At 37.0% G+C, this 23,009-nt stretch overlaps 1 protein-coding gene across 2 annotated transcripts in view; it reads left to right on the top strand.

Moving 5' to 3' along the window:
- Window positions 1-19,535, top strand: part of AGPS (alkylglycerone phosphate synthase) — a 50,776-nt gene extending 31,241 nt beyond the window's left edge. Inside the window, exons 13-20 of one of the 2 annotated variants that reach the window (XM_056496340.1) lie at window positions 1,070-1,146; window positions 2,269-2,381; window positions 3,878-3,947; window positions 4,869-4,930; window positions 6,704-6,793; window positions 7,188-7,287; window positions 9,224-9,281; window positions 16,278-19,535. In XM_056496340.1, coding sequence (XP_056352315.1) covers window positions 1,070-1,146; window positions 2,269-2,381; window positions 3,878-3,947; window positions 4,869-4,930; window positions 6,704-6,793; window positions 7,188-7,287; window positions 9,224-9,281; window positions 16,278-16,396 — 689 coding nt within the window. In that variant the 3' untranslated portion in view covers window positions 16,397-19,535. Of the gene's footprint in view, window positions 1-1,069; window positions 1,147-2,268; window positions 2,382-3,877; window positions 3,948-4,868; window positions 4,931-6,703; window positions 6,794-7,187; window positions 7,288-9,223; window positions 9,282-16,274 lie in introns of both variants that reach the window. The other variant, XM_056496339.1, reaches the window with a different exon arrangement.
- The last annotated feature ends 3,474 nt before the right edge of the window (window positions 19,536-23,009 follow it).

The raw sequence follows: 23,009 nt of genomic DNA, 5'->3' as shown, positions 1-23,009 counted from the left end.
GCTGCTTGCTTTGCTCACTCTTTTGTGTTACACTGTTCTGCTCAGACATGTCCAACAGAAGGCAGATGCATTTCTTTTTCTTTTTTATTTGGCAAGCACAATTTGACCAGTTGAAAGCTGTAAACGTGGTTTCAAGTGTGTCAATATTGATTTTTCTTGTAGCCGTTACGTAATTTTTTAGACTGTGATTTTCATGGTTTCTGTGTGCTTACTGAAGTGTTCTTGTGGATGTCCTCCTTGGGGTTGTATCTGCAGAGAGACTCTCTCTTTGCTTAGGAGGATAAAAGAGCAATGAGTTGTTGAAGTTTGTGTTATTCAGGAGGAAATGCTTTGTGAAGTATTTTAGAAGGAAGTATCATGTAAATGGTGCATAACTTTTTATGAATTGGGCTCACAGCATGTAGGCCAGATGCCAGGCTGCTAAAGTGAAGCAGTAATGAGAGTTCAGAAGTTGTTTGTGACTGGAAACAATGGAACAAACAGTAAAAGACTTTCATCTCAATTAAACCCAGTCCTGAGGCAGAGATGTTAATTTAACAGGCTCCAAGACACCATTTATATATCCTGGTAATTTTAGTTCCCTGTTTGTCATTAAGGAAGCAATTACTAGCTTTATGTAGAAAACTTCACACAAGTGATATAACTGTTAAGGAAAAAATTGCTTAACTCCTTACTTGCACCATTTTTGGCTGTTTGTTTTGGTGGTTTTGGTATAACTTTAAAAAAAAAGTCACTGATTTTTGCTTAGTTTTGTGGTTTAAAAACTAATGAAGTGCTCTCTTAATGATTTTCCACGTGCCGTAGGCTTGTGAAATCTAACCTAAGGGAGCCTTAATTAGCATGTCAGTTATTTGTGCACAGTTGTACATGTCTTCAAAAATTAATGAAACCTTTTCCTAAATCATGTTCTAAATGCATAGGGAGAATTCCCTTTAATTTTGATAATCAAAGTGCTTCAAGCATTTCTAGTAATTTTGACTACCAAGCCATTTTTTATTTGTCCCTTGAAGTAAGAATCTTAAAAGAGCACTGTTTGCCTTAATATGCCTTTTTCTGCTTTTTGCCAAAGGTCATGCTCTTAAACCACAAGTTGCTTCCATTTTTACATCATTTTTGGATGGACTGAAAAAGTTCTACATCACAAAGGTAATTTTGGGGTTTGTAATATTGGTTTGAATTGTGCATGCGATTCATAGAATTCAAGATTTTTTGGTTAACTGCTTCTAATGCAGCTGAGTTTAACTGATATTACAGTGTAAGAACTTGAGGTTTTAAATGTGGTTTAATTCAAATGAGACTGTGTTTGAGGAATTATTCCAAGAGAGCTGTTGTGACTGGTCATACCTGTGTAAGAGAGTAATGTGCTTTGTCTAACAGTACCTGGGTGATAGGGGAACACTGGAACCAGTTTACCCAGCTTGCAGATGAGTGATAATTGGTGAATACTGATGGAGCAAGGCCCACACTCTACTACATTTTTATCTTCCTAGACTTTCTCAAGGCATGATCTACCTTGTTATTACAGTGAGCTAGAATTTTGCAAGATCCTCAAAATATTTCCTATATAAAATGGTCTTTTGTCTTTCTGGAATTCATTCCTTTTTAAGGTACAATTATTTAGTGCTAAAATGATGTCACCTAGGCTTTTGTATTAAATCAATAGTGAGACAAAATATTTTTCCTCTAAGTTACTTTACTAGAGAGTTACTGCAAATACAGGTATTCAAATGTAGAAAATTTCATTATCTTCCAAGAGTATTTCTGGAAGACTGTTGGTTCTGCTGCTTTTTCGTGGACTACTGAAGTGGGAAATAACATGTGTCTTGGGACTTCCTTTGTTAGGGAATACATATTCTGTTTAGAGAGAGCCCAGGAGTTTTTCCTTCCCTCCACTTTCATGGTGGTCATAGTTTTCTTCCTGCTTTTATAGCTGATAGGAGTAGTTGATTGAATATGAATGTCTCTGTTGCTCAAAGCATTTAAGAACTGATTTTTTCTACAGCATAGGTAGACAGCTGTTATGCCTATCATGCTTTTTAACAGGAGGAAAGAGGTGACAGATAATTTTTGTTATTTCAGTTGACCTGTCCTGTCAAGTCAAAACTGAAGTGTTTTGGGAGTAAAGTTTTGAGAGATTTTTTTTCCCAGTCATTCCTTTTAATTGCAGCAACACTTGCTGACCAGGATACATGCCATGTACTTGAAAAGTAAAAACCTGTTTCTTGTATTCTAGACTGTGAGTAATGGAAAGTTTGTCTCTTTTTGCAGTTTAAAGGATTTGATCCCAACATACTGTGTGTAGCTACCTTGCTCTTCGAGGGTGACAGGGAGAAGGTTCTTCAGCATGAGAAGCAAGTCTATGATATTGCCACCAAGTTTGGGTATGCTTTAAAAAGAACATTTTCAGTGTAAAGCTGGGAATGAACTGTCCAGGAAAAATTAACTTACCATATTTTTGTAGTGGTTACTGTATGGATATGTTCTCAATTTACTAGTTTGAAGTGGCAGCAGTCAATTAGCTACTGAATGTTCCCTTTGATACATATGGCTTGTACTAACTCATAGGTAATTTTACTGAAAAACTTCAGCTGTCTGTGTATTGCAGAAAAATATGTATTAAATATAGAATGAATGTTATTAAAGTGGAAACCAGCCCTTTTAGTTGCTTGCAATACTGGACTCTATATTTTGACTACAGAAATCATAAGGGTGATATTAGTTTTTTGCAGAACTCATGTGAATAAATAAATATAAGAAACTTGTTTAGTTGAAAGAGTGCAGTGATTTTTCTCTCCCACAAAGGGACAGAAAACACTCATTGAAGTGGCAGGCTGAGTAATGATCAAGCACTTTCTTCTGCCTTGATTAAGTGTGATTGATTAAAACAGTCATTAAAATTGTGATTTGTCAAGAATGTACTGTTATTGCTAATACTACTCTCAGCTATTCAAATATATATTTAAGTGTTGTTTTATCCATTTCAAGCCTATAATTTCTCCATTTTGTACTTGTATTGTGCTTTCATTCTGTTACTTCAACTGTGAATCCTTTTGTATTTTGGTATTTCAGGATGGTAGTGTATTCATAAGGGGGGAAACTTGTCTGTGTTAGAGCCATTAGAAGGTGGTGCTGTCTTTTTTAAGGTTGTTATTGATTTCTTTAAAAGTTTAACCTGGTTTAAAATGCTAAACTATTTAATGGTTTTATAGTATAAAATACTTTAATTTTATGAGTCTTCAGGGTGTCTGATTTCACACCCACACCCACTCCTCTCTGATTTATGGGAGCTTGTAGGAAGACTGATTCCAGATGAATAGCACTTTCTTGTTCTTAGAAACCAATAGTTAAAAACTAATGCTTTCATAACAATCCTTGATGGACTAGTGAAAGCAAGGCTTCCTTTTTCTTTAGTGCTATGGCTTTTGTGTCTTTTTTTCAATTCATTCAGATCTCTTATGCTTTGGGGATCTGAAGTCTTGGGGTCTCATGTCCTGTGCACATAAAAGTACATAAATTCACCATACTTAAAAATGTAACTGCCCATGTTCCTGTAAATTAATATCCAGGATATGCTGTGTCTACTTGTGTTTCTCCACTCTTATGGGAGTTTTGAAGACAGTTTTTTAAGATCACATCAAATATTTTGCTAAGTTCTCCTCCAGGTTATGGAATGAGAAGAGAAATTAATAAAGGTCGGGTCTGAAGTAACTTCTGCTTTCTAGTGAGGAGACCTTGCTATTAACAACAATTTTAACACTGCTTAGGCAGCTAAACTTGCACATATGTTTAATAATCAAAGTTATTTTATAAATATTTTTTGTAAACTAATTTGGTGACTAATTTGGTGGAAAATTAATTAAATTCTTGTAAATTGCAGTGGCTTGGCAGCAGGAGAAGATAATGGACAGAGAGGATACATGCTGACATTTGTCATCGCTTACCTTCGGGTAGGTCAGCTTTTGTCTGTCTGCTGCAACTTCTGTTAATTAATGTAACAAATAGAGATGTTTCTTTGAAGATGCTTTCTCTGGAATTTAAGTGCAGGCTGCCTTGGATGATATCTCAGACTTCTCCCAGAGGTTGTATCTCTTCCATTTCTGAGCAGTGATTATTCATGGAATTTCATCTGCAAAACACCGTACAGACATTAATTTATATTCTTGTTAAGAAAATAGCTTCTTATAAAGGGTAGGGAGATTAGATTGAAGAATCCACAGGGTGAATGAAATCAGCCTTGGAGTGTACTTGAAATACTCATGTGTTCACTTGTCTTTTTATTCTTCTTCGTCAATCTGATTATGACTGGTTTAAATCAGAATTTCAATATAACAGACTTCTACTCTAAACTGCTGCAGCTGTTCTTATGAGTTTTAGTCTTACTGTTTGAGATTTTTTTACTTTTCAGAACAATATGCATATCCTGAGTGGTTGATTTGTTGGGACAAATCACTGAATCTCCCTTTATTTCAGCAGGCTGTGTGTAAGATGGGAAGATGTTTGTCTTTTTTCTGTCTAGACAGTGACTACATTGCAAAAAAATATTTTTACTAGATATTATATTGATGAGCACAATGAAACTCTTGGCTCGGTGCTGTAGTGATACAAATGTGGATGTACTGACAGTCTCACAGGTTGTCTTACTGTAGCCATGACATCAAAATGTTTGTCATCTTTTCTTTCAAGAGCTTCCCTATTTCCATTATAATAAGCTTACATCACTGGGACATATGGGTGTTTTTGCTAAATTAAAATTTCTGTTTTTCTTCTGCAAACTAAAAAGTTGTTCACCTGATAGCTGTGTAGCATACACTGTAATCCCAGATGCTGATGCTGAATGTTACTGATCATTTCCTTATTCTTTTTATTAGGACCTAGGCCTGGATTATTACGTAATAGGAGAATCATTTGAGACATCTGTTCCTTGGGATAGGTAAACTTCAATTACTCTTTAGAATTTCTTAAAGCTTAATTTCATTCAAATTATTCCTAACTTGTGTTTGCTCAAGAGATTGCTTATTTTAGGCCTTACAATTATTGGATGCAGCCTGACATACCTCAAGTCTTGTGGCTGTATGTTCTTGCTGAAGTTGCTGATAAATTACGTATCAGAATTTTGTAAATGCAGTGTATCAAGTATTCAGTAATATTTTGTCTTAGGTTAGCTTACTGTAACAAATTTAGCACTTGAAATTGCCCTGTTTAGGAGGCAGGACATTGGTGACAATAATTGCAGTGGGGGATCCACGTGTGTGGGATCAGCAGTGTATTTCAAACGGATTAGTCTGTAATGAGGAGAAAAAAAAAAATGTATATTTAAATAATTTTTTTTCTTTTTCCAGTAATGTAGGGAAATGAAAACTGAAAAGGTAACTTTTGCCCAAGATTGAGATCTTTTATTTAAGAGTATTTTATCTGTTAGCTATGGTTGAGAAATATTTGACCACAACAGTTTAATATACAAAATCATTTTGGATACTCCTGTCCATTTGGTAAGCCTGAAATCTCTTAAATAGAATCTAAAGTGATTTGAATCAAAGCTTTACAGCCTTCAATGCAAAGTCTGAATACTTAAGCAGGCAACCCTATACCCTTGCTATTGAATTTGGTGGCAATTGAAAATTCCAGCCCTTGTTTGAAAATTGGCAAAGTATACTAAGAATGTAGAAGAAATTTGAGGACAATTTTAAAGTGAAAGTGCTCTTCCTTTACCTTTATAGCTTTTGATTCATGGTAACTTCTCAGTTACCAATTTGTTTTGCCTCTTTCTCACTGCAGAAGACAATGAATTTTTACTTAAGAAAATATTTTAAATTGTTCTTACCAAATCAAATATTTGAAAACCTTTTTTACTTTGACTCATAAGGACCATGCAACTTCCCATAAACTGATTAACTTGTTCTTGACTTGAATAAAATATTTAGCTGTCTTTCTTATTTACTAAATGGTTAAATTCTCTTGTGTTCTGTGAATCTTTAATGTAGTTTTTAATCTGTGTAAAACATCTTAATTGGAATTATATCACTGCAGACCTTTGTGGGAGAATGTGTAACTGAAAAAATGGCCATTTGAAAAACAGTGATTTTTTTTTTTTTTTTGGTTGCTCTAGTGCTTTGTTTGTACCTGAGTCTATCCTAGAAGAACGTAAAAAAAAATCAGAAGTATGGCTTCTGACAAGGTCTAATAGCTCATTGCCATATTAGAATTATAGCATTTCAAGTTGGCAGAGTAGTGCCTAGCTGGAGGATCTCCAGTTTTGGCCTTGCAGCAACACAAAGATATGGTGTTAGTAGAGTTTGCCAGACCTTGGAGTTCTCGAGATTTCCTCTGTACATGTTAACTACTTTGCCAAAACTTTGAGGCTTTTTTGCTAAGAAAGTAAAGACATACAGAAGTAGGTAACCTCATTATTTTTTAACATTTTTGACACCTCTTCCTTAAGAAGAGCTTTTAGGTTCTCTGTTTCAGGGTAAACTTGCTATTCAGGAGAACTGCAGAAGAAGCAGTGGAATCTTGATGAGGATTATTCTTAGAGCAAAGTCTAAGCTAGTTAACACTGAATTTGAAAGTACTCTTACATTGTATTCGATTATGCTTTTTAAAAAGGTTGATGAAGTTCTTTTTTTTTTTTTTTTTTTTTTTTTTTTTAGAAGCTGTATAAAATCACTTACTAAAATTTTATATTTTAATGTGTTTCCTGTTACAGGGTTTTGGACCTTTGTAGAAATGTAAAGGAAAGGATAGTACGAGAATGCAAAGAAAATGGTGTTCAGTTTGCTCCTCTTTCCACCTGTAGGTAAGCCATGCAATAAATCTAAATAATTTTTCTTGAATCCTTGTTTAGCAAGAGATCTAGTGATGATATTACAAATACCAGTAGTCTTGACCTTCCTCTTGAACCTGCAAATGGATTACATAGAAGAGTGGGGAATTCAAGGGATTTGTAGCACTTGCTTAGGCTTTAAACTCTTGCTTAGATGGACAAGAGTCAAGTGTAATGACTTAAGAGCTTCAGCTTTCAAAGTCATAACATTGAGTTGCTCATGGATTAGGAGCAAAAAGGATAAAAAAATTTTAAAGGTGCTATCCATTTGGGTAAGAAAGGAAATAATCCTATGGATTTTATAATGTCACATAGTGGTTGGCTTAATATCATAAAGCTTTGTTTGTAATGCAGTTCTCTTCAACAGGGTGACACAGACTTACGATGCAGGTGCATGTGTCTACTTCTACTTTGCCTTTAACTACAGAGGAATTAGTGATCCTATTCATGTCTATGAACAAATTGAGGTAATGTATAAAGGAACAATAGTTAAAGGGGGAAAAAGCTGATGACCTGTGTTTTGTTCTGAACCTATTGGCCAAGCTTGCTGAATTTTGCAGGAAAGATCTCAGAAGTCTGTAAAGCTTTGATCATTATTAGTACATGTTAATAGTTCATCAAGTGGAGAAAAGATGACCAGGTGACTGGTTTAGGTATCAGTAAATCAATAGTTCTAGCTGAAGTATAGAAGAGCTTGACCTGGAATTTCTTGGATGGAAGAAGCTTCAAACCTTAAACCCCAAATCCTTGGGTAGCTAGTCTTCCCTAGTTCCATTATTTACAAAGCTACTTCTTTTGCTTAGTATTCAGTCTGTAAAATGCATGGTAAAACTGTCAAGATCATACTTTATTGATAGTGCTGCATGTAGAGAATAAGGAATGGTACTGTCTCATGCCATTTCTCTTAGGCCCAGATAAGCAAGGGTCTTAGTCCAGTCTGTTAGACCAGTTGTAAGCTGTTTCAGCTCTGGCCAAGAAGCTCTGCAATAATTCTGCTGTAATAACACTTCAGCTGATGAAACACTGTACTTACCTAGTTAGGGGAAACGAATATTCTTGTTACCTTCAAGATGTAATTTGTAGAAAGACTATTGATGCCTTAGCAAGGCTGACCTGGAACAGAGACTAGACAGAGCTAAAATAATAAAGTAGGGATTTATTAAAAGGCCTTAAAAGGATACACCTTGGGCAGAGCTACACCAAGAGCCTGGTGAGGGCTACACCCAGGATGGATCCCAGTCATGAGTTTTAACAATTTTATAAGTTTTTGCCTATTTATATATTTGGGTAAATTGTCCAATTACAGCTTCAGGTCATGAAGCCCCATCCTCCTTGTTTGCTTTCTTCAGTTCCCCATTGTTTATGCTTTTTGGGCCTGAAGCTTTTAACAGTTCTCCTTGGTCTCAAGCTGGAAAAGGATTGTTTTGTCTGCCTACCCTGTGAAGAGAACTTACTGACACTTAATATGAAGCTCAGAGCTACACACCTAGGCAGCACAGAATCTGAAAAATATGAAATCTAAAACTTAAGGCATCATTATGGCCAAACTGCTTTTTGTCCTACCTTGTGGTTCCTAGCTTAAACTTCAGCACCAGAAAATTGCTAATAGGACTATAGAGAAATAGTATTTATAACTGGGATGTCATTATTCTCATGCTTATTCTTTAGAAATTTCTCTTGAATTTGGCAAGTGGATGCAAAGTTTTATAAACAAATTCAGAGGCTTCCATGCAGTTGCATATAGGGCACTGAAGAATGTAACACTTGAGTGTTTATTTAATGAAACTTTACTTATACTCAGATATTTCTTTTATTGGAATTAGTTTGTGTGATGACCTGGATGCACATCTTTCATTGCAGTGACTAAATTTAACCTAACAGAGGGAGTTTGCTGACCAAGTATATGTACTCTATGGACGTAAAAAACTAAATTTTGTTTTCTGGCACAAACTGCACCTATGAAAGGGTTGTCTGTCATAAAGTACTTCACTGCCTCAACCAGGATCTTGGAGATCTGGGTTGAATTCTGATCTTGAATCACTCTGATGAGCCTGTTTTCAGACTTCTTTATTGAGACTTAATTGTCTTCCGAATGAGCATCCCAGCCACTGGACTATTTAAGTTTGGCAAGGGGAAAGTGATCCAGAACATTCTATTCTTGAGTAACACAGTTTTTATAAGAGATGCCACTTGTAATATCTTGGCTTTGATAATGTTTGTTTAGAAGACTCTTGCTTACCTTTTTCTGCAGCTTGAACTATAATGTTTACCTATAGAATGTACCCTAATTACTTCCAAAACTTTTCATACACCTGTGTGTATGAGTGCAATAGCAAGCATTTAATGAAATCCAAAAATCTTGTGCAATTGCTGTTGAATAAATACCATGTCTTTCAAATTTAGAGGGCTGCTAGAGAAGAAATACTTGCCAATGGAGGAAGTCTTTCACATCATCATGGAGGTAATGTTCTCAGTCTAATATTAGTCTCTTTGATACTGCTAAATATTCATGAGTACGTAAAATAGTTTGTAGTAGAACTCTGAAAAATATTTCATGGCATTAACTGAAATTACTGGGTGAGGGTCGAGGGGGAAGGAGATCTGCTGGCATTTTATCTGGAAACTTCCTCACTTTCTAGTTGGATCAGTTTGTCTTAAACAACTTTTACTGATCCTTGTGTAGATACATATTCAGTTACAAAGACTTCAAATGGGCGTTTCACAGTTTTAAGACAGTTTTGTGTCCCTTGTGGCTTTGTGAATGCTGTTGGCCCAAATTCCAGAGCACTTAGGCAAAGTGTCTGAATAAAAGAGCCAGTGACTTTAAACGGACTGTGCTGCAACCTATCATTTGTTGCATAATGGATGTTATGTAAGTGTTGACTTTACTAGTCTGCTGTGTGATAAATTCTAGTTACCTAATTTCCTATCTTGGAATTTGGGGATTACTTGTCCTGTGTTACTAGCATCTTCACAAGGTATTTTTTGCTTTAGTATTAAGAACCAGTGTCATGTATAAGCAATACTTCCTATACCTGATGCTTTAGATACATAAATCCACATACATGGATAATCTAATTTGACTGCATGAGTCCTATATAATGCTATAACCTTGGATGTCAGGAAGACTTGTTGTGAAGTCCATGTGCTGCCTTCTTCAAACTGTTTATCTTAATGCATTTCTTCTCTCCACTCTCTTGGGGCATTGCCTGGTCACAGATGTAAGAGCAAAGAAGTGTAATTTTTTTCTCTAGTTTTAAACTAGAGAAAAAAATTTAATTCTAAAAGCTCTGTGTTGGGGAAAAAACTGAAGGGCAGAAGGTGTGCTTTAAAACATGTCAGTGACTTCCTAGACTTGAAGATTTTAGCTAGGACTATTTTCAGGCATCTTGCTTTGTGATGGAAACTGAAATGGACTCTGCTTTAGCAGTATCAGGATATTGAAGGATGTGTAGGTAATAACATGAGTGAAAAGGTTTCAGTATTTTTTGTTTGATACGCACTTAAGGTCCTCTGATTAAATCTTTAATATGGTAGTATAGCAGACCTGTCAATTCTCACACATTGGATGTGGAATTACCCCCTTGATGTACTCCCATGCTTTTTCTGCTGTGGCAGCTCTATTTTACTGTGACTAGCATTTCATCCAACTCACATGCAGCTGGAGCTGTCACATTTGGGTGTATTTGCCCTCACCATATGAAACCTTGCTTACCACATGTGTTAAACAAGAAAAAAAACATACAGTATTTTCAAACCCTTGCATGCTTGAACCTTGTGACTCCACAGCTATGAAAACTGGGTTTCTGTTTCACTTTGTATGCTCCTGTTGTATGCATGACTGCCTCTGATACTGATACATATTTTCCATTTTGAGTGGTTTTCTCTGGCAGTTCACTGTGTTCAATAGTCAAGATTATTTTTTTCTTGTGCTTAGTAGATGTGGTGCTGAAAATTATACTAATATTGTCCATTTTATTTACTGACCTTCAAGCCTTGTCACTGTTAGCACTGACTGGTCTATTGTGTGGGGTAAAAGAAAATACTGGTGCAATTTCCTTTGGTGTTTGTCTTGTAATTGTGATTAATAACAGTTGTTTTCACTATCTGGAAACAGACAGGCTGATTTGTCTGCCTACAATCACACTGTGATAAATGGAGCTATTTTAACTCTGAGTTTGTATATCAAAGAAAACAGATGTAGTCTGGGACTTGAGGCTATAGGAAATACCAAGCCTGCTTAAGTCAATCTTCATATACTCCTTGAGTGAAGAAATGGTCATATATGACAGTTTGAGTTGTGTAGATTTATAAATTACTTTACAGCTGGGGAAGTACCAACTGCAGGTAGGTGTGCAGTGAGAATGACATCATGGTGCTTTTAACTTTATGAAGAGTAGCTTCAGCAGGACTTTACTGTGGATAAATCTTCCTTCTCCCCACCCCCCATTATAGTTGTCACTGTGCTTTGACTGTGTTCTACACTCAGAAATGGACATTGCACATCTTCAAGCAAGCTTTGATCCTTCTGCTTTTCTGGGCACTGGGTATCATTAGATTTGAAGTCATGTAAGGTTGCTAGAGAGCCATAGATAGTGTTTAGATACTTAGCATTTAAAAAGCAGCATTAGGAATCACAATTTCTTGTAGATACAAGTTTAAGTTCAGATAAATTATTCTAATAATTTATGGCAAGCCTTAAAAGCACCCATATGATATGTCACACTTGAATTTCTTTTGTCAAACATGCCTGTTTTTTGTCTGCTTGAAATAACAAGTGCTGAGGAAGTATCAGTAGGTATGATTGGTGTATAAATACAGCTATAACCCCTTTGGGGTACACCATCAGAAAGGGACAAGGTTGGATTTGTATCTGATACCTTTCATATTACCAAGCTAATGACCCATGTAAAACTAAAGAACAGTGTAAAAAGTAATGATACATTGCTTCCCTTTGAGGGACTGTTCTAACTACAATTGATGCTTAAGGAAACAATTATCAGATTGTGGGGTTGAGGAAAATAGCCCCATTTAGCCACTTAACATAATAGAACTAATTTTCTTCTACTTTCTAGACAACTGATTAGAGTAAAGGTTAATCAGGTAGCCCAGGCTGGGCAGGTTTAGCTATAGCATCAATGGCAGTTTATGTAGGAAAACAAAAAATAAGAAAAAAATCTTACAACATTAAAAACCAAAGCAAAATCCCAAAACAAAATAAAGAAAAAAAAAACAACTTATATTTTATTTGTATGCAATTGCATGTTTGACATTGCAATTCTTTGGCCTTAAGAAGCTGTGGCTTAAGCTATATAGTGCAATAATGAACTCAGACAAAGTACGAAATCTGAAATTATAAGGTTCTTTTATCAGAGGGAGTTGAACACATTCTTTTCTGCATAGGGGAAAAAAAATCTTCTACCCTTAACTTAAGCATACTAGAGCTTGTTCTACTTAGAATGAGTTGAAACTGATATGTTTATTAGACATAGAGTAACCTTATGTCAAATAATGCAGTAACACAGTTGTATTTTCCTCCTTTGTCTGTTGAAAGTCTTAATAGAATAGTCATCTTCAGTGCCTTTAAAAAAAAATTAAAAAGGAAAGGACCTCCTGATTCATCAATACTGAACAGTATTTCAGCTGTTAAGATGCCAAGTGAAAATATGCAGTATTGCAGAATTCTCCCTGGAAGAGCAGTAGCATGTTAGGCAGTTTATAAGGGCAGAGAGCTGCTTTCTGGAGGGACAGCTAGCTTCAGCAAGAGCAACAGCTGGATGAGCCTCATGTTTCTTAGGACCTGTCACTGCTGGTCCTTTTGGAAAGCTGTTGTTATGCAGTAACTGACTCTTCAAGTTGAAAGAGCTGGAGCAGAGGAAGTCCAGAGCCGTGTGCAGTGCCACCAGAACCTATTTCCATTGGGACCACACAGTGCTATAAATCTGTTCTGCATGGGTGTAGAGTAATTCCTGGAATCAATCAGCTACGTGAAAACTTTCCTTACAAAACTGTTCATGTGTGCCCTGGTACTTCATATTCCAAAAGTGAGAAAACCAATTGCTGCCTGCTGTTTGTTCACTCCATTTTTAGCAGCCAGACTTTTTGTAGCCATCCAGATGCATTTCCAAAGGTGCACAAGTGCCAAAGGGCAATGGAAAGATGAACAACTTTTCCAATGAAACCAACATGGAGCAGCATGTGTCAGAGCTGGAGAGAAGTTATTTAGCCAGTTCATGTATTTCTGTTTTTATGTAGACTATAATGATAGATAAAAACTTAAAAATGCAGTTGGTGTTGGACTGTCTTTGGAGTTGCTACTGAACAAGCTCCTTGGCTTTCTGATCTGAAGTACCTTGTGAGAAGTAGGCTCCCTGCCATGCTGTGGGGTTTGTATTCAGTGTAATAAGCTGAGGTTCAGATTGGAAGTTTCTGGTTTCTAGCAGTGAATGTTTTAAGGCACTATTAGACTGCTCAGCACACCTCAGGAACAGGCCACCTGACACTTGTAAAACTTGAAAACTGGTTTTCTCATACCTCATCTTGGATACATAAGATCACTCAATCACAGAATGGGTAAGGTTGCAAGGGGCCACGGTGGATCATTTAATCCAATTTCCCTGCTCAGACAGGACCATCCTAGAGCACCATTGCACAGGGTTGTGTCCAGAAGGTTCTTGAATAACCTCTAGTGAGAGAGACTCCACAGCCTCTTTGGGCAATCTGTTCCAGTTCTTGGGCACCTGCACAGTAAAGAAATCATTCCACATGCTTAGATGGAATTTCCTGTGCCTGTTGCCTCTTGTGCTTTTGCTTGGCACCATCAAGCAGAGCCTGGCTCCATCCTCTTGTCACCTCCCTTCAGATGCAAGATTGTGTCTTCAGAGGACCAAGATGCAAGAAGGAAGGGCTCTGTTTGTTTCCAGTGGCAGCACAAGGATTGTGTATGTGATGGTGTTTATAGCTCAGTGGACAAGTAGAAACTCGCTGTGCTAAGCTACTACAAAGATATTGTTAATAATGTTATGATGTACCATACAGAATCAGGTGATTTTGATCTCATTTTTAATTGAGAAAAGTATACTGTTCTGAAAGCCTGGAAGTGGTAGATGCTTGTATCAGTTCTGGTTTTGTACACTGTCTCCTGTCAGTTCTAGGTAAATGCTGTCATGAAGGGCTAAAACTGAAAAGTCTACTTTCTCTAGGCTAGTAATGGGAAGTTGGTTTTCTGTAATCTGTGATAAGATCAGGCTTAGCTGAGCTCTTATTGTTAGGGAAATTAGGGCTTCCTTGAGCACAAAGCTGTTCTTTAGCTAGGCTAGAGTGAAGGCAAGCAACTTTCTCACTTGTTAGTGTGAACATAAAAATAATTCCATCTTTTACTATTATGGAATTTTCTTTCTCTTCTCATCCTTGAAGCCATTTGGGTTGTCCTGTGGAGGAGAAGGACCAGAAAATGTATAGCACAGCACTAGTCTGAAGTGAAACAATATATAAATGACCTTTCTAAGTGCTGCTCTCATTTTCACAGAGCCTTTCCTTCACTTGGTGTGCTTTCCCTTTAATCTGATGGACCAGCTTAGAATTAGGAAAGATTGCTTCAAAGCTTTTTAATTCGAATGTGAAAACTTGAGTAGTTGAAAACTCCATGTATATTTTATTGACATGAACAGTAGGAGCAGGGAATCAACTTCACTGTTATGAAGGGGTTAAAATCTTTTTGTTGAGCATGTTTGTGAAGGACTGCTAGTAACTGTAATACAGCTTTTTTTTCTTTCCAGTTCACTAATCAGATGTATGTTAGATTTATTATTGCAAAAGTATAAACCATAGAAAATTTGACAAGATAGATGTGTAAATTATCACTTTGACAGAACTAATGATGCACTCCAAGCACCTTCTGTTTTCCAGCACTTGGTGAGCGACTTCATTAAATATGCAACGACTGTTTGGTGCTGCTCAGACAGTAGTTCAGTTCCTTGTGGAATTGCATTATTACTGGAGGTGGAAGAGAGGCAGGCATGCTAGCTGTTGGGCATCCTGCTGTGATTCTAATGTGCTCCATCTTGTTGGAGCAGTTGTTTGCAGTCTTTTCAGGACAATTACATCCATAACCACAGAACAAAATTCACTGAAACTATATTACAGATAACAGTTGAGAATAGTAATGACTGTTCTTCAGCTGCTTGTGTAAGAGCCAGTGTGAGTGACTTGAGGGGATGGTCAAGCCACATCCAAAATCAGGTGTTTTGTCATAGTATTAAGGTTTTAATAGATAAAATTCAACCATGACACTGTGCTCAGACTGTCACATTGTAGTGACAGTATATTCACAGTTGGGGATTCTTTCTTGAGCTGGGGCTGCAAAATACAGCCAGGGTTCCTGCCACATGACAAATTCTTCTGTCCTTCAGTTGTGATCTTTGATCTTGACACACATGCTGCTAATAGTTGTTTTCTAGTAAACTGCAAATTTCATTCTGTCTCACATTATTTGCTTTTTCTGTTGGCATTGTGACTGGCTCGTATTCCTTAAGGTATAAACAAATATACTCTGTTCTCCAGAGGTGTCCCTGTAATTTATTATTCTGATGACAGTTTGATGGTTACCCTGAAACAGGGCACAAAAGATAGCTTGAATTTAGATTCAGATACTCTTAAAGCTTCTCTCTCAAACCTTTACTGTGTCTTACCATGCTGACAAATGGATTGTGTTTCAGGCTGGCAAGTTTAATGCTAGAGTGTGTTTAATGGAAAAAATATCCTCAGTTTTGAATGATCTGTTAATCAGAGTTGATGATTTGTTTAATTAGCATGTGAACACTTGGCCATTTAACAGGACTATTGTGAGAATTTAATGAAATGAGTTCTTAAAAGATTGTTTCAGCATTGCTTGTATTTTGTATATGTTGTGAATAGCCATTTTTATATGGGAAACAAAGCTCTTGTGTAATGATATTGAGCAATTACCAGGCAGCATAGAGGTTTTTAAATGAAATATTAAGCCTTCTTCGTAGAAACATTTTTTGCTATTTAAACCAATACTGGTTTATGCTTGATTATTGAGTTATGTTTTCACTTTATATAATCAAGAAGTGTGGGTTTCTGCTTTCTAGTAATCTCCTCTACAGTTTCCAACTTAAAATTAGTTTGTGGCTTTTTAAAACTTACTACTGATTCCTTGTCTTAATAGAACATGTGATTTCAGCCTAAGCTTCATCTAAATTTTGTAGTTTCTAAAGAAAGTAGACAGTGTGGAACACAGTCTTCCTCTGGGAGTATGCTGAGCTTAATGAGCTTGATAGTCTGGTGGGCTCAATAAATCAAATAAAGCAAAACATTTCTCATTTTTGAATAAAAGCATTTATCACACAGTGTTTATTCATTCATGGTCACAAGATTGATTGGCTCCTAGAATCCTGCCATATATTGAAACACTTTGTTTTTGTTTTTCTAGTAGGCAAATTGCGGAAGCGCTGGATGAAGGAGAGCATCTCTGATGTTGGCTTGGGAATGCTGAGATCTGTTAAAGAATACGTGGACCCAAATAACATCTTTGGAAACAAAAATCTTTTATAAAGCCCTGCACAAATGATGTACTGAAACTTAAAAATTACTGTTGAAATTCCTCCACTTTCATTGTATTGATATCCCAGTAATCAAATATAACATAGACTAAACTTGAAAAACTAGTAGCTTACATTGATTTTTGCTACTCCCTTCCCCTTTCTCCCAATAAAGTGTAAACATCACTGTTAATGTTTATGGACTTTTACTTAACAATGTTCCAACTACTGGGCACAAAGTACCAACTAGGAAATGCAAATTCGGGTTTCCAAGTTGGGCTAGGCAGCACAGCTGACAGTATTTTCAGTGCTGGATACTGCCAGATGTTTCTTACTTAAAGCATCCCCTGCAAGGAGGACAAAGACTGACAAATGTTTTCTACAGAGGCAGCTGCACAGCCCAGCCTCTTGCTGAAGGAAAGCTGCTTAAGAGACAGATGAGAGAACACCAAGGAGTACCTCCCTGTACTGGATTAAGTAACAGACTTTAACCAGCAAATACTTAGAGTACAAATGTAAGCTTTCATCAAAAGAGACAGTGTAAGTCAAACTACTAAAAATTCAGTAGTCTCTCACTGTAGTGCTACTGAAAAATCTTACACAATTGAGCTGTTCTGAGTTGTATTTGCATTGCTGGGATAATCTTAAATTAACTGTAGGTCAGTCACTAAGTTTTGTACAATGGACATTTCTCACTGTATGTTGAAAACAGGTTTGTAACAAATTTTTGTGTTCATCTGTACTTCAGTCCTAGTGTGTATGGGTTTTGTTTCCTTGTGTTTGTTTTGCGCAGATGCAAAATATCTTTTTCAGTTATTCAAATGAAACTGCCCAGCACTGTCTTTTGAAACAGTCACAACAGTTTAATAAAACACTTAAATGGACAACCTACTGTCATCTTGGAAGTGAGATTTCCCATTTAAGTTTTGTACAGTTTCCTATGACCTTTATGAATCATTTATTTACTTCACAAGTAGCCACAATTTTAATTGTCCATTGAACTTTATGAAAATGAAATATTTTCTTGATCAGTGTCATGTGAGAGTAAGCATTTTTACATTGAAACTTGAATCTTAATCAGTAAAATAAACAAAATATTTGTCAATACTCATGATCCATTTTTAAGGTGGGTTCTTTCTTAAAGCAAATTATCCAACTTTTTGATAATTAATGTATATGCATAAGATAGAAAAAATACAGACTATCCTTTGAGGGCACTGTCTCTAGTCAACTGCTTCACAGCTCTGTAGTGTCAGTTTGGACACCTTTTGTACTGGTAGTGCCCTTGATGAGGAGAAAATGATAGATTGCATTTTTGTTTTTAAACTATTTTAGAATACTCTCTAATTAGCTTTCAGTACCAAAAAGAGTATAAAATGCTTGAAAAAATACTGCATATCAGACAACTCTGAACTTGTTCCAAGATTAATTTCAATGCTACAAATTCAAATGATTGAAAAACATGGACACTCAAACCATGACTTCAAACTGCATGCTGTCAAGGTGATTAAAGAAAACTTTTTACGATCTGCAGGTCATAAGACAGAATGTTCATGTGATATTTTTAATGCAGCTGGATTTATTTTGAATGGTCTTTATTTCACAACATTTCAGTATAAAAATCTATTCTTTTTCTTGTCCCCAGAGTTGGTATTTCAGCAGTAACCAAAACAGTGGGTGTAGTGTGTTGTAGGAGCGGAGCCTTCGCACTGTGGTTAAGTGTTCCTTACGTACACAGAGGTGTCTGGGTGAGAGAATCTGCCGTGGTGCTGCAGGGACTGCCTCACCTCAGCTGCACGCTGCTGACTCCGTGGCCATGGCTGGCATCTTGCTGGTGACTTGTGTCTCTCCCCAGTGGAGACCTTTCTAGGAGCTGGTAAATATGAAGGGTGTTTATGTGCCTCAATGAAAGTTTGTGTAACTATGAAGAATTAATTTTGAAGGAAAGCATGTGAAGCTTTTTTGCAGAATGACAGCACAGAGTAGAATAAGTAGGCATAGCTTAGTAATGCTGATCTCTTAAGATTTTGACTAAAGTACAACACAGTTCTATAGCATCCTTCCCTTTTTGTAATTTTTTGACTATGGTTTCCTCATCCTTTTTTGTACACAGGTGAAAACTCCTTATACTCTCTAACCTTTGAATAGCTACTGACTTCTGAAGTGATTTAAAATGCAGTAAAGATTTTTACTGTATGTCAGTTGTCCTATGGGAAGATGAAATAACAGGCTGCAAGGGTCCCAAAGCACTGCCACTGGATAGCTCTGAGGAAAAGGTTAACTCCAAATGTAGGGAGTATTGCTGTCTTCCTAAATACTACCTTATGAACTGGTCAGAGCTTAGTTGAAACATATGTATTACTGTCCTTAATTTCACATTGCTAGTGAAAATAGAAAAAAATGTAATGCAAGTTCAGAAGACCTAGTTAGAGATCATTCACCCTTACTTTCCCCTACTATAGTCTTCCACCACTCTTCCTTCTGTATGCTCTACTTTCTTTCTAGACTTCACTTCCTGTAGCTGCAGCCTGTTCAGAGATGGAGTTTGATCCTTGCAGATTAGAAGTGCTGATGCATAGCACAACTTTTGCATTTGCTTGACTATTTTGGCCATATGTAAGTTACAAGCAGTTTTAATTAAGCTTGTAATGACTTCCAATTACATCGCTTCTGCTCCCTTTGAAGGAGGAAAGGTGCAGGGAGTGACTGTGGCTTGACTGTAAAATATGTTTACATTAGAGAGGTCTTTGTAAATGTTTGGAGGGAAAAGAAGCAAATCTGTTAAAAGCTGATCCAGGATCTAAATCTTACAGTCAAAGAAAAATATGTCTTGATTTGACTTAGAGTATAGAGATGTCATCTTTGCCTTACAGCTGTGAACAGAGGCCAGGCCAAATAGTTCTTCCATAGCAATGTTAATTAACTGAAACCAATTTCAATGGCAGGGATACATTAGCACTGAAATCCAGAAAACACAAATTGCTTCTCAGTCTTGCAAATGTATGTTTATCAAGGTTGTAATTTAATTTTCTGCAAATAAAGCCAAACAGTGTTTGTCATTTTAGTGTGAGATTAACTGTAAAGCTTCAGTTGTAATGTTAAGAGATTACAGAACCTTATATTATTAATAAAAAGAAAATCAGCCTAAACCAGTATGTGTTTTTTGTGATGAAACTAAACAAATACATTCTACTAACTTGTCATATTGCTTGATTTTAATTTGGTGATGAACTCTTTCCTAAGGAAAACTATTAGGAAAGTTTTGGCACTCACTGGGAGAGAAGAGACTGAAATTATTGATGTATGCAAATAGGAGCTCTGCTTTTGTGTCCCATGTAAAGCACAACAGGAAACAGAGAATTTCAGGGAAGGAAGGGCAAAACAACACCAGGCTATTCGGTTCAGAATTTCACCTCTTTGGTGAGGGCAGGATGGGGACTATGTTCAGCTGCTATTTGAAAGTTATTTCAATATAATACAGAAGCAGATCTCGTCTTACTTAGCTTTCCCATATTTCATAGCTGCTGTAGAACGTATATCATTTCCTGCTGCTGTGTTCATCTCATGTAGAACCTCCTTGTTATAGGTCCTGAGATATGTTAAAGTTCTGCGTGCAGCAATGCATCACGTGTGAACAGAAGCAGTATTTCTTGGTTACCTGCATCATTGCTATAAAGACTTTTTGCCTTTTAAACAAAACTGGCTGAAATCACATGTTGCTTTAAAGAAATGTTGCATTGTCCTGTGTCAGCACTGTTATTCAGCCTTAACACTTTGCACAAAACCTGTAAAACTCATAGTATGCAGGGACAAAAGAACTAATGTCATGGTTCACCATATAGAAATATGATAATTACTCAATATGATCCAATTTGAGTGTGCTTGCTCACAGGAAGGAAGCTTCATCATCAAGAATTTTATTTATTTTCCTTCTATTAACAGCATTAAGATGCAGTATTTTTGCTTGGATCCAGTGAGTCTCAATCTGAAGGAGATTTTAGGTGATGATATACTTGTCTCAGGATGACAGCCAGACCCCATCAGTGTTCTCTTTGTTTCAAATACATAAATTTTATAAAAAGTTGGATCTGAACTCACAGCTGTGTAAATACTACAGGCTCACTGTTTATGGTTTTATAGTCCCAACACTGACTTTGAATTCCACATTACCTTTAACATAAATTGATGTCTTTCCTCAGGCTCTCTATGGAGACCAGAATTGGCAAGTGGCTGCTTTTTTCAGTGTCAGCTTTAAGGTCTCCTTTGCTCAAAGGTCAGAGGTGGTCAAAAATGCTATTCCAAGATGTTTGCTGTGCTGTCTCTGAAAAGTACTAGTGCTGTTAGTTTGAAATTAATTATTCCATTTCAAAAATGGGACTACGATATTTTAAATTGTACTGTTATTTGCACTATTTAACAATACAAATTATAATGTGTACCTTTACTGAAATGCTGTGAAATGTTTCATTTATGAATTTGTTTTTGCACTTTGGAAAAACAAAGCATTGATCTTTTTATGGGAAACTTGATGCATCTTTCATATTGATTCAGAATAAGTCTAAATTTCAATTGACTGTTCATAATTTCCAGTATAACATTCGTATCTGAGTAGGACTCTGCCTGTTCCCACCTTCATGGTAGTAGTAATGTAGTAGTATTGCCTCCCTCCAAAATGGGGATCACAGCAGCTTTATAAAATTATAATAATGTATTTGTGGTACTACTGTAAAGTAGTACTGTAGCAGCCTTCTAAAGGATAAAACAGAAGTGTTGACCACAGCAGTGGATCTGTGTGTGTGCTAAAAGACAATGGCCAAAATCCAATGATGTGCCTCTAATAATGTAAAGTTTGAGTTGATGCTTCTAAAACTTGAGATCAAATTAAGGGAAAAATGGGATTATTCTTTTATATCAAAATAAGTGAAAAATGTTTTTATTTAAAATTATATTTTAAAATTCTAGTTTTAAATTAGAAAGAATGTAAAATGATTGTCTCAACTCTGCTGTTCAATATCATGTGGCTTGTCTGAGTGTGACTGACTCCTCACAATGGTTCTATATAGCAGAATTTAAGATGGATTGTCTCCAGACTGGGTCGTGATACAGCTGCTGCCATTTCAGGCTGCTGGAGAGGCTTGGCTCTATTCCCATGAGTGACACGGACACTGGGAGTGTGGCTGTCCGGCACTGCCACTGCATCAGTCAGTGCTGCCTCAGCACCACGGTACTCAAAGTGTGTTAAAGACAAGGAATATCACCGATATTACATACTCAAATTAAGTTGGCAAATACTGAAAACATGAAAGGGCAATTTGGCAAGTTCAGTTCTTGACTAGACTCAGTCCTGGGGCTGTGGCAGTAATGAGGAGGTACAAACAGCCGCTGACCTTCCTCCTCCCTTGCAGCCCGTGGCAGCAGCAGCGTTTCCTGTCTCGCTCTGTTCCTGCCGCCGCAGAGCAGGAAATCCTGACTGCCCAGAGGCGAGGCTTAAAAACCCTTCTGAAACATGAAGTGACACACATGCTCACCTAGCAAATACATAGCAGCTGGGTAAATACATCTAGAGATGAGGCCATAAAAGCTGGTTATTAAGGAAAGTAAATCTGGCTAATGTTAGAAAGCAAGATGTGGGTGAGCTGAATGCAATACTTTGATAAGTGGGTAAGCCACATGGCAAATTTACCTTCTTAGTACTGTTGCTTCTAGAAGTACAGGGCAACATTGTTCTTTCAGTCAAGGTTTTTTTTTTCCTTTTTTTTTTTTTTTAATTAAGATTTTAATAAAAAACAAAGATTTTGTCTTTCTCTGTTCTTGTAATTGTGCCATGCCTTAATTCTCCGTTGTGTACAGCTTAGCACATTCTCAGTGCAGCAAGATGAAGAACAGAAGCTGCTGGCTTCCTTGAAATGGTGTAGGAGCTCAGTTTATTTGCACAGAAGTGTCTCAAAGTTATGGATTGTGATTGGTAGCCTTCTCCTAAAGAGGTGAGCTCCCTTTAATGCACAGCATTAAAAACAGTCTGCAGAGGACAAAAAGAAGCTGTGAAAAGGGATTGGGGAGAGACAAGGCCAAAGAGAAAAGCTGTTGGGGATGTTGCTGTAGCTTTATAAGGGTGGACTATGTACCTGTTGTTACCCAGCATGTGGCTGAGAAAGCTGGCTTTAAGGAGAAGAGTGACAGCTGCCCAGGGGACAGTGCAGAAAGGCTCTCAAGAATGTCCTCACTCCTGTGCAGTGCAGAGGCTTAGCATCACACCCTGGAACACGGAGGCTGTCCCTCTGCAAAGCTTCAGCAGGCAGCACAGCCCACCAGCACACTTAATAAAAACTTCTTTGTACAACTTCACCTGGCTGTTGCATGACTTACTGCTAACGAAATCACGACCAGGAAGCAAAGGGAATTGCTAATGAGGAAAACAGAGCAAGGGCAGTGCAAGCCAGTGTCTTGTGTGTATGGCTAAATTACAGTGAAATGAACATCTGGCCGCAACAGCCAGGCAGAAGGGACCTGGTTGCTATGGAGAAATGATAAATTTCAGACGGTAACAAATCTGCTGCCTTGGTTACAATTTAGTACGTTTTTTAAGGCTGATGAGAGGGAATCACTATCTCTTTGCTTGTAGAGCT

This window comes from Oenanthe melanoleuca, chromosome 7 (assembly GCF_029582105.1).
Source record: "Oenanthe melanoleuca isolate GR-GAL-2019-014 chromosome 7, OMel1.0, whole genome shotgun sequence".
In the NCBI taxonomy this organism is placed as follows: Eukaryota; Metazoa; Chordata; class Aves; order Passeriformes; family Muscicapidae; genus Oenanthe; species Oenanthe melanoleuca.
Note: the sequence above shows the minus strand (reverse complement) of the source record. Positions and strands in the feature narration are given on the sequence as shown.